The 12,608-nt window shown below is 40.5% G+C and overlaps 1 protein-coding gene across 1 annotated transcript in view; it reads left to right on the top strand.

Annotated features, from left to right (window-relative positions):
- Positions 1–12,608, top strand: part of NEK11 (NIMA related kinase 11) — a gene marked incomplete at its 3' end in the record, with an annotated part of 277,346 nt that overhangs the window by 91,830 nt on the left and 172,908 nt on the right. The window contains 5 exon segments of the mRNA XM_079705252.1: positions 2,501–2,650; positions 2,744–2,822; positions 6,342–6,427; positions 9,000–9,119; positions 10,918–11,011. Coding sequence (XP_079561378.1) covers positions 2,501–2,650; positions 2,744–2,822; positions 6,342–6,427; positions 9,000–9,119; positions 10,918–11,011 — 529 coding nt within the window.

Here is a 12,608-nt window from a genome sequence, read left to right as displayed (position 1 = left end):
AAATGCTTAATGACAGTTTTTCTTCTTTTTTAATCTTCACATACCACTTTTTTATGTTCCCTTTTCTGTCCTTTCTTGCTTTTTAAAATTATTATTTTTTAATTTTTAAAATAAATTTATTTATTTATTTTTGGCTGTGTTGGGTCTTCATTGTTGTTCACAGGCCTTCTCTAGTTGTGGCGAGCGGGGGCTACTCTTTGGTGCGCAGGCTTCTCATTACGGTGGCTTCACTTGTTGTGGAGCATGGGCTCTAGGCACATGGACTTCAGTAGCTGTGGCACACAGGCTCAGTAGTTGTGGCTCGCAGGCTCTAGGGCACAGGCTCAGTAGTTGTGGTGCACAGGCATTAGTTGCTCTGCGACATGTGGGATCTTCCTGGACCAGGGCTTGAATCCATGTCCCCTGCATTGGCAGGTGGATTCTTAACCACACACCCCTAGGGAAGTCCCTCTTGCTTTTTTTTTAATTTGAATTTTGTTGTTTGATATTTTTTCCCTCTAGTAACTTGTTAGTTTTATGCTTTTCAGTTATATGTTATTTTACTATTCTTTTGGTGGTAATCCTAGCAGTTATAACATGCATTCTTGACTTATTACAGTCTAGTAAAAATTATTGCTTTTACCACTTTCCCAGTAATATTAGGACCTTATGATACTTTAACTCCATTTACCCTCTTCTGTCTTTTGCATTATTTTTGTCATGAAAGGTTATTCCACATAATTTAAAATCCCATAAGATAGTTAAATTTTATAGAGTTAATGTTGATTTAAATATATTCAGAAAATTACTTTTTCCAGTGCTCTTCATTCCTTCTTTCATTCCTTGTTTCTGTCTGGGATCATCTTTCTTCTTTTGGAAGAATTCCCTTCTAGGATTTTAGTGCTTTCCTGCTGACATGAATTCTCTCAGTTTTTCTTGGTCTAAAAATGTCTTCATTTCACCTTTATTTGAAGGAAATTGTTTTTCTGGGTATATAAATCTAAATATGTGCTACTATACCAAATACCATTTAATAGTCTTACAGATGGATGAAAATTTATTGAGCTTCAAATAATTTTCATAATTTATAAGGTTGACATTGATCTTGATGTTCTAGTCAATATCGTGAGATTTCTCCTAATGTCCGCCTCTTTCTAGCATTCTATAATAGAAATAGCCTCAGATTTGGAAAGAAAAATACATAACTCAAGAGTCAGTCAGGGTCACTTGTGTGACCTTGGCCAAGTCACTTAACTGCTCTGAGCCAGTTTCGTCATGTATAAAATGGGAAAAATATAATATTGGCTCCATTACACTGGGAAGTTATGATGCTCTGTTGAGATAAATATCAAAGTGCTTTGTAATATGTAAAGTACCAATCCGTTTGAAATTTTTAGTGTTATTATTATTTACTGGAACAGAAACGTTTTCAGTGTATATATCCAGAATTTTCTTGAACACCCACAAAATGGTTAAAATGATGGTATTCATGTATGTATGTATGGATATATACCTTGCCTTTCATGAGAAAGCAGGACAGTGTTTGAAGTTACATAAAACACAGCTTACACAAGGTCAATGGCAAATTTATTTCTGATCTTTCAAGCAAATAATAAGAAAAGAGAGACCTGGCTAGTTACATAATTCAGAATAGCTAGAAGATAAAAATAACCCATTATTCAGGAGAAAAGTTCTTTCTTAACACTAAGTTCAGGCAGAAATTTCTCCTTGGTTTTCTTAATGATGTAGATTATTTAAAAGATTTTTCTGCTAGTTTAGAGATGACTGATTTGCATAGTTAACACAAATTAGTGTTGGACTGATCTAGAACTTTAATATTCTGTTTCATACTCCTGAAGGGAGAATTATACAGTTAATGTGTGCTGCAGGCAACCACTCTCCCACCCTACTTGCAAATGGATTCTATTTAGAAAACTAATAAAGATGCCAGCTTTCTTTTCAGAATGCTTGGATACATATTAGAGGGAAGGCTAGGCTAATAAATTTAAATTTTATTTTGCATATATAACATTAATTGAACTGCCTGAGGAAGACAATATTTACCTGCATTTTACTTTTCCTTCAAAGAGGTGGATTTAAAAATTTCTTACTACCTTGATCAAATATTTATTGAGTCCCTACTATGTAAATTTTGCATATATAACATTAATTGAACTGCCTGAGGAAGACAATATTTACCTGCATTTTACTTTTCCTTCAAAGAGGTGGATTTAAAAATTTCTTACTACCTTGATCAAATATTTATTGAGTCCCTACTATGTGTAGGCATATTCCTGTTGGATTGTTTGCTCTCCTCTGACAAAAAGTGTTCATTCAGACTTACATTTTGTGCTTTCTTTTTTCACTTTTTCCTTTTTTTTTCAGTAAACATGTATTTAAATAGAAAACGAAGTGTATGTTAATGCCTCACAACCAATGCCCTAATACATATGAGGTTTTGTATGATGATCAAATTTAAAAGAGGATATTTATTCCTCATTCAAATTCTTTGTGTTTTCAGGTCTCTGGCTTGCATTTTGTATGAGATGTGCTGCATGATTCATACATTCACTGGCTCCAATTTCTTATCCATCGTTTTAAAAATTGTTGAAGGTGACACTCTTTCTCTCCCTGAGAGTTACCCAAGACAGCTGAATGCCATCATGGAAAGGTACGGAAAGAAATGTATTGCTGCAGAAGCAATTTTAAATTGTACTTATATTTTAGTTCATTTGAACAATAATTTTCTTTTTAAACATTACAGCATGTTGAACAAGAGTCCTTCATTGAGACCATCTGCTATAGAAATTTTTAAAATTCCTTACATTGCTGAACAACTACAGGTATTTAAAATGAAAGGGATACCTGGAAGCACATATTAGCATTTATAAACCTTCTAGGACTTGTAGATGTGCTGTGGAAATAAGATGCAGTAAGAATCAGTCAGAAAGGAGAAACGAGTTTTTTTTTTTAAAAGCTGGGGGAAATTATTAGTAGGCAATCTCTTTGCCAAGAAAGGTGTGTGAACTCCAGTTCCCTGGTGCCCCAGATGTGAGAAGTTTGGATTGTGATTTTTTGCCTAACTGCAGCATCCACTCTTAGAGCTCTTGGCTTACAAATCTTACCTCTACACTTTGTAAGTGTATCCCTGCTAGTGCAAGAATGTACTACTAATGATACAAAATCTGGGGGTTTCGTTGGGCCTTTATTATTCCATTCCTTATTTTGTATCCTACTAATACTTTTTATCAATTAGCTGAGTTTATTTTGTTTTCCTGTAGATTAAAAAATTTGATGCAGAGAATCTGCCTTCAATGGTAAGCAAAAAGCAAATGGTGTCCTCTCAGGATTTTTTTTGTTTGTTTGTTTCCTTGTTTTTAGACTTCGTAGGCTTTTACAATACAAATCCCTTGGGCAGACTTCCTTTAATTTTTATGAATAGTTTTAAGTGGACCCACAGAGCAGTCATGCACCTTCACAAATGGGCACACCTTTTCATCAGTGTCCAGTTCTCAGGCACAGGAAACAGGGATGCTGACTTGATGTGCAGTCATTAGTTGAGCTCTGGCACTGTACTGACACTGGGGGGGTGCCAAAATGACAGGAACAGACACGACTCCTGTCTTTTTGAAGCTTGACTGTTAGTAAGAGGACCCAGTAACCAAGAAAATGTAAGCAAGTAAATAAAATAATTGTAAACTATCAGAAGAACTGGGAAGAAAGAAAATAGCATGCTGTGAAATAAGGGAAGGGAAGGGCTTTGGTGGTCAGAGAAGGATCAGGTGACATTGTGACATCAGTGAGATGGTGAGAAGCAGCTCGCCCTACAAAGAGCCTGAGGGAGAGTGTTGTGACCACGGGGAGTGGCTGGTACAAAACTCTGACTTAGGTGATGTCCCCTGGAGGGGGAAGCACTAAAGATTTGAGATGAGCAGGACAAGAGGAGGAAGTGGTGGGAGCTCCATGGTGCTTTCAGCTCTCCCTGAGTATAGCTCTCCCCTAGCCTGAGGGCAGACTTCTGAAAAGAGGCTGGTTGTTGGGATCAAAACCACAATGAAGGGTGTGTGAGCAAACAAACAAACAAAAAAGTCAAAAGGCATCCAATAGATCCCCTGGGACTAAGGTGAGACAAATGAGGCATTTGCCCTGGTGCAAAATTAAAGAGGACACCAAAAACTCAGTAATCCAGATAAATAATATTGTAATGCAGTGTTTTTTTTTTTTTAAAAATCCAAAGTAATGCTAAAAAAAATTCCATAGTAACAAAATATCAAACGTTCAAGGACAGGATCCAATGGGGCTAGGATGAAAGTGGGGCTAAAACCAAGCAGGACCCTGCAGGGCCAACTCAGGTATAAAAGTCCCTCCAGGTCCACTGTTTCTTGAAACAGTGTCCACTGTTTGTAGAAAAAGGCTTTAGTCTTCTAAGCCTTTCCTGAGTTCCAAGAAACAGACTCAGGTAGCTACTAATTAGAGAATTGATGGAATGCAGAAACAAAAGAAAAGCAGTTAAGCAAGAAGAGTAATGATAGCCTAAACAACAGTTCAGTGATAAAACAGAATGCTAGTTCCTCCCCAAGGGATAGACATAATAATCTAATGCAATGCATATGTTTGAGTTGTTCTGCAGAAACTAGGACCCCTACCCAGGTGATGACTATATGATGACAACCAGCATGTAGACCCCAGACTGGTTGGAACCAGAGATTGATGATTAAGATTCCTAAAACACCACCCTGTTACCTCAGCACCAACCAATCTGAAGAAAGTCCATGAGCTGCAACCCTCACCCCAAATGTTGCTTTTAAAAACCCTTCCCTGAAAGCTATCAGGGAGTTCGGGTCTTTTGAACATTAGCTACCCTTTCTCCTAGCTTGGTGCCCTGTAATAAACGCTGTACTTTCCTTCACCATGACCTGGTATCATTAAATTGGCTTTGCTGGCAAGCAGACCGAAGTTCAGCTCGGTTAGAAACTGAAGTAGAATGGTGCAAGTTCAGGACCGGGTCTTGTCACTTTTTAAACTTTTGCTATTGTATTCTCTAAGGCTTTTTGTCATTAATGGTGAGTTTTTTTTTTTTATAATACTGCATTAAAATATTATTTATCTTGGTTACTGAGTTTTTTGTGCCCCTTAAATTTGTACCTGAGGTGAGTGCCTTGCTTGTCTCACCCTAGTCCTGGCCCTGGTGATGCCGAAACTCAGCCTCTGTGCACCAGTGCTGAATCAAATCTTGGAGACAAAGTTTTGGGTGAAGTAGAAAAGAATAGCTTATTGCTTTGTCAGGCAAAGGGGGACACAGAAGACCCATGCCCTCAAAACTGTGTGTTCCAACTCAGGGGGATTTGGTAAGGAGTTTTATAGCAGTGGTTCAAGGGCAGAGTTGCTGTTAAGGATCAGGGTGTGTGCAGGGCCTGCACTCCTTTAATCTGGCCTCAGGTGGTCTTCTGATGATCTTCTGTGGTTCTCCAGGTTATCAAACTCTGACCTTCTCTCTGGAATGAAGAATGCTTCATCAAGTAATTAACATCTTCCATTTGTTGGGGGTTTTAGTTCTGCAGAAGAACTCAAAGGTATTGTTATGTGTATCCCTTGAGGCGGAACCAGGACCCTGTCCCAAGGCTGCACTATTGTTTCTTTTTTTTCTTTCTTTTTTTTTTTTCTGGTACACTGGCCTCTCCCGTTGTGGAGCACAGGCTCTGGACGTGCAGGCTCAGCAGCCATGGCTCACAGGCCTAGCCGCTCCATGGCATGTGGGATCTTCCTGGACCGGGGCACGAACCCGCATCCCCTGCATTGGCAGGCGGACTTCCAACCACTGCACCACCAGGGAAGTCCCTGCACTATCATTTCTTAACTGCTCCTCCCTTCTCTCTGCATTCCCTCCATTCATTGATTAGCAAATGTTTGAACCTGCCCTTTGGAACTCAGGGAAAGTCATAGAGGCTGAAGCCTATTCCCTGCAAATAGGGGACACAGAAAGGCTTTTGTGCCCAGGAGCCTCACAGGGTCCTGTTCGGTTTCACTGGGAGTGGAGACATCGTCCACTACAGGCCCTGAGGTGGGAGAGAACTGTGTGTTCTTGGAGCTGAGGGAAGGCCTGACTGTGGCTGGGTGACCGGGAGCAAGAGAGCAGTCAGAGCAAGATGAAGTTGGAAAGATGGACAGGAGCCTGACCCCACAGGAGCTGCTGTGTAATGTTTTAAACCTGTTACAGAAGGAAAAATAGTTACCAGTGGGTTTGATTTCAAGCCTCAGACACGGGTCAGTAGTACTACACATCAGAAAAGGCTACTGGTCATTTTATGCCTCTTCATCCCCGAAGAGACTTTAAGGTATGTTACGGCTGTTCTTTTTTTCAGCACCTGATGTGCCGATATTTGGAAATGACCCTGGAAGACAAGAATTTGAATCGTCAGAAGGAGGCAGCTTATATAATTAATGCTGTGTAAGTAATTGCTTTGTTTTTAAAAAGCCCACTGAGTGTAAATGTTAAATGCATTTGTCTTAAAAATCTATTAGTGCTAAGCTGACAGCATGGAGTATTCTAGAATTCACTTAAGTCTTGCCAAGAAATTAAGGAGCTTCAGTAACTTGATGTGCCAAAGCCCTTCGCCCCAGGTGGTAGCAAATTGAAATCATAAAAGTTTAAACCTCTGCACAGCTTACAGATCTGCAGGGTAGCTCTGCAGTTGCATTGTAAGTATATAGAGAAATTCATCTCTCAAACGTTTAGTGATATTTATGCTAATGAACATTCAGATTAAGCATAAATGGCTTTCACATGTTGGTTGTTTAACAGGAACTGGCAGAGTATCTATTGAAAAGCTGACACTGTGGAGTCCTGGGACAATTGAAAATAAGCCAAAATTTACTTTCTTGAGATATACATAAGAACTAGAGAATGTGTGTTTCACAAAGAGCCATAATTTTTTCCCGATCTCATTTGTCTCTCCTACCTCATTCGAAATTTCTGTGCCATAACTTACAAGAGCCCAGAATACTAGTTTATGTCAGAACAGCCATGTGCAGCTGTGCAGGCTGTGTACTGCACAACTCCAGGGGGCACCACTGATAAGACCAAATCTATAATTTTGCTGAAGGAACGCTATTTAATTTTGTCCCAATGAGAATGACAGTCCCTCCCAGAGCTGTGCAGGGCAGTGAAGTGAGAATGGTAGCCCTCATCAGCTTGATCTTCAAGGCCAAATTACACAAATATGCTTCTCTAACCCTCAATTCAGTGGTTTCTCAACTGTGCCATGTTTGTTTTCCATCTCCACATTCAAACTGAGGGAATTGGTTCATCAAAGGTATTCAGTCTTTGTTTAATGCATGATCTCCAGTTAAAATACCCTGCAACTCAGGAGATAAATCTTTAGGCATGCCCCTATAACCTAGTTTTCTTGTGTTACTACCTATTTTTTTCAGCAATGCCTGGAACTTCTCATTTTATTTTATTAACAAGATATGTGAGAGTAGTAGGTATCTTATTTTTAAAATACTGGACTAACTTTAGCTGTCATTTTGCACTGCAGTTTTGAAAGAGTTTGCCTGACTGTGCTTACAATTATAGTGTGCTCGAATCCAGTTCTTCGGGTGATCTTTCACATTATGAGATATTGATTTCAAATCGTCACTGTTATTTTCAAGATCTATGACTGTTTTGAGAGGCTGTATCTGGTTTTACAAAACAAAGCATGTGGATTCTTGAAAACTGCATGGTCCCTGGAGGCTCTGGTCTGAACTGTATCCCAGAGGGACGAGAACTGCCTACAACCGTCATTACAGTTTCCTCATAGTGTTTCTTTTTTTCTTTTTTGTTTTGTGGTATGCGGGCCTCTCACTGCTGTGGCCTCTCCCGTTGTGGAGCACAGGCTCCGGACGCGCAGGCTCAGCGGCCACGGCTCACGGGCCCAGCCGCTCCGCGGCAAGTGGGATCTTCCCAGACCGGGGCATGAACCCGTGTCCCCTGCATCGGCAGGCAGACTCTCAACTACTGCGCCACCAGGGAAGCCCTCATAGGGTTTCTTAAGGAGGGAGTTGAGTGCAAAAGGCATTCCGCTATTGGGCCCTAACCAAGACAGGCACAGAAGCAAATGCCATTGAGAATGTGGTTGCAGACCTTTCAATACATGGTTAATGTAAGCACATTTCTTTAACTGAAGAAAGAGGTTCTCGAATAATATTGGCTAACATTTTCAGGGGTATTGACCATATGCTTTGCTCTGTTATAAGCTCTTTGCATGAATTAACTCATTTAAACTCACAACAACCCTACAAATTAGGTACTATTATTATTATTATTTAAACGACCATAGAGAGGTCAAGTAACTTGCCCAGAGGCATAGAACATGTAGCCTGGGAGCTAGGATTTGAACCTAGAGAATGTTCTTAACTGTGCAATTAATCACTATGCCATGCTGCCATAAAAATACCTACTGTATGAAGCCTAGAAGATAAGGCATATTCAATAACTTTTAGCTATTATAATACTACCATTTTGGGATACTTTTATATGTCAGGCACTGTACATACATTATCTCATATAATATTCAGGATAGCCCATTCTTTATAGATGAGAAAACTGGAGTTCAGAGGAATTCAGTAACTTGCCCAAGGCTACAGAGCTAATGAGTGGTAGAGATGGGATTCAAACCCTTCCTAATTCCAAAACTGTGTCTTATCCACATGGTTGAATTAGTCTGCCAGTCTATTTACTCCTTAATGACTAAGATCCTAATTTGTCTTGCACTATGAAAACCAGTCATAGGCAATGAAATGAGAAGAAATTTGCAAAGTACATAATTTGCTTTTAAACAAAAATCTAGTTTAAAAAATATTGCCAATTAACCACAGTCCTTCTTGGCTAATTATCTACCCAGAGTTTGTTTTCACTTGGCATGCCTTGAGATGCTTTTCCCTTCTCAGTAGTGTAATGATACTTCTGTAAAATACTTGTTTAATTTTTCTGAGCATGTTTGGGATGGGTTGCACATGGGAATCTTTATTATCTATAGGCAGAAAAAGATCCACCTGCAGACCCTGTGGGCGCTGTTTGAGGTACAGAAGATGACACCAAGAGAGAGGATGCAGCTGTGGAAGGTCCAGGCAGCTGATGAGGAGGCCAGGAAGCTAAGGTAAGTGACCTTCCCTTAGTGCCCTGGGCCCTGGGCTGCTTTCCAGGGCTCTAGAGGAACTTGCTGAAGAAAAGCAAAAACCACAACAAGAAAATGCACATTCTCATTATATATTTATCAGTTTATTCATTCACTCATTCCCTCAAAAGATGGTTATTGAACCATAGATGGTTATTGGATGCCAGGCACTATTAATAGCAGGCTTTCAGTCTTGTGTGAAAAGAAGGATTGAATATCAGGGAGGTTATTAGGAATGAAAATATAAGGTCAGCCTCCAGACGAAGCCTCTTTGTTGCTGACACCTTCTGTACACAGCACCGTGAGGGGGTGATAAGGTGGCCTCACTATTCTGTGAACACTCCCCACGTGTTTGCTAAACCCCTCTGCCCAGAGCCCTGGCTGCTGTGTACCTGCAGGAAATTGCTGGCTTTAGCAAGGAGCCTGGAAACAACTCTGTTCTGTCAGATAAAGCCCTTCACAGTCTGCTCTGGGCATGCTGCTGGTGTGAGAGATCACAAGTGTTTAGAGTTTACACATGAAAAGGGGGTTCCAAAGAGCCCCAAACTCCCAATTTCTCAAAGACTGATTTTTCAGCTGGTATGTGACCCAGTTGCCTAATTTTTCTTCTTTCTTCCTCTGCCAATTTTTTGGTGGCTTAGAAGCCCCAACAAAGAACTAGAGAGACAAAAAAAGACCTTAAACTCAAATCTGTCCAATGTGATATCATTCAGTGTTCAGTTGGAAGATATGTGCAAACCAGTACACCACTAAGTGTGGATTTTGCTGAAGAAATATAGTCATGAAAGTTGTTTGGACTGTTGCATCAACTCACAGTCCCAGATCTATTTCTAACACCTCAGGAATGGCAATATTTCCATGGTACCATGGTTCATGTCATTGGTTGAGGGTGAAAGGAAAATTAAATCTCTGACAGGAACAGATTAAAAAGGCAATTTAATAACTTGCACATTACAAATTATTTTTCAAATTAAAACTATTTTTTAATATGCAAAAAAGTCATAGATCTTCCTCATGGCATTTAATATTTTTGTTATTAGAGGCAATGATTTTTAAATAAGTTTGTTCTTGACTTTATGAATGAATTGCATTGGAGTGGTTTTGATTATTGTTTCTAGGATTTGAGAAGGGTCATGTGTTTTAGGTAGAAAATGACTCCATTGTTATGAGGGTTATAATGTACCCACTTTATAGACAAGAAAAAAAAATTTTTTTTTTTTAGACAAGAAAATTTGACTACAGGGGTATTCAGTGATTTTTCAAGAAATCTAAGTATAAATTAGCATACAACTAATCACAAGAACTCAAATCTTTCCTCCAGTTTAATAGCAGGTCTATTAAATTCAACTTTTCTATTGTAGAGGAAATAGAAATTGTCTGAGAAAAATTCCCCTTCACAGTGGCTCTCATATTCTTTCCCATAAATTCTTTGAAACGCAGATCTGTTTTCTGCATCTATGGGTTTGTTACCCAGTTATTCATATGTGTTGGGCTCTCTACCAGGCATCAGAGACACACTCCTGTCCTTTGTCAGCACAGGCCGAGAGCACACAGGGATGACACCACCCTCTTCCCCTGAGTTCTGGGTTCTTGAGGGTGAACATCCTGCGTGCTTTAAAGGAAATCGAGTGGGGCTGCACCGCACTCACGTGATGAGGGAGAGACCGCGGGCCTGGCTGCCCTACACCCCAGTCTGCCTTTTGAAACAGGGATCACACTTGAGTAACGTAGATGTGGTTTTAGCAAATTGCAGCTCTTTTTTAATGTTCACTTTATGCAGAAAGCTTTTGGAAGAAAAATATGAAGAAAACAACAAACGAATGCAAGAACTGAGATCTTGGAACTTCCAGCAGCTGACTGTGGATGTGCTCCACGTGAGTGTGCTTCTGTTTTAAATTTTACAAAAGACCTTTTCTTGCCTCAGATTCTTCAGATTCATGGGGCCAGTTGGGTAGGAAAAGGGACAAGGTAGGGGAAAAAAAGCATCCAGACCAACTCTGCCCAATTCCAGGCTGGACTGGGGTTTGTTTTAGAACGTAGGCCAACAATTAGTGATGGCGCTAATTCAAAGCAGCTGTACCAAGTGCCTGCTGTGTAAGGATGACTTAATCTGCACTGAATGAACAACTGAGGAGTTAAAAGTATGACTTTGCAGAACAAATGTGTGTCTATCTAATTTTGAATTTCAGCAGTGCTATTGTTGCTTTACTCCTTTAGTCCACTGTCCTTTTTCTGTCATTCCTTCCCTCTTTATTTTCTGTCTCCCATCCATATCATCGTGCGTTGTGTTAATAACCCCTTTCAAACTTTGGAGAATTATGATACATATCCAATAATATGGCTGCAGACTCACATGAAATGCACCCCAAATTCATGTCCTCTGCATCCTAAGCCTCTGAATACCATCCCCTAATGGTTAAAAATATCTTCATTGGCCTTGGTGTGGACTTTGATACTTAAGGTAGTCTTTCTTCAGGGTTGTATTTGGATAATAGACACCACACCAACCTCCTAGCTCTTTGGTAAAAGCAATTTGGGAAGGAGTCCTTTTTATGGAAAACTCTATCGTCTCAAATTTTGGTTATTTGTTCATTGGTGATTCCTGTATCTGAGGGAGATTCTTTCCTTTAGCAGGAAGAACCAAGCCCCTGAGGCTGTGGGGATAATCCCTGAGGTCTGGGGATGCTCATTCTACTGTAGCTCAGTAATCAGAGGGCTCCGCACCCTGGGGTGTGCCGGAGCCCTGGGCAGAGCTCACTCGCAGACAAGGCAGAGCATGGGAACGTTGTTTTCTGCCTCCCTCTGATTGGTGATCCACTTTTCTCAATTACTTAGTGGTTGGGAGTGCTTTAGAGTTCTGAAAACCCAAAGTTGGAGCAGATGGGGGCCCAGCCTACATTGACCTTAGGAGTCTCTGTCCATCGGGCCCTTTAGCAGACAGTATGTGGGTGCTGACGCTGCTCCATCCCAACCCCTGTTCTCCACCATCTCTCACTCCCAGGGAGGCTGGCCTCAGAGGTGTGGGGGTGGGATGGTTCCTGTTCACAGAACCTTAGGGTGGAGAAGTTGCCAGCTGAGGGGCAGCAGTGTCAGACCCCTACTCGGGGAAGGGTCTTGATACCACCAAGCCCCCTGAAAACACTGAGCACCCTCCTTCAGCTCCCCAGATACTTTCGAGGCCCTGGAGTGATGACTTGTGGAGGTATGTCATCTTCCCCTCAGGATTGAGACTGCAGATTCCTGCACATCCCCAACAAGAGTCTGGCATGATGATAAGAATTCTGCATTTGTTAATGTGTAAAATACTTGTTTATTCAGCTGATTAAAACCAGGACATTTTTCTGGAATGCTCAGGGTCCCCTGCTTCTAAGGGATTTTACCCCCAGAGACTGGAAATTGAGAAGTATAGACGTGATAATATTTTGTTTTATAAAGCCTAAATAACTTTATTCTTAAAGTTAGCATATGGCA

Source organism: Hyperoodon ampullatus (genome assembly GCF_949752795.1).
Source record: "Hyperoodon ampullatus genome assembly, chromosome: 5".
In the NCBI taxonomy this organism is placed as follows: Eukaryota; Metazoa; Chordata; class Mammalia; order Artiodactyla; family Ziphiidae; genus Hyperoodon; species Hyperoodon ampullatus.
This window is presented reverse-complemented; position numbering and strand designations above follow the sequence as displayed.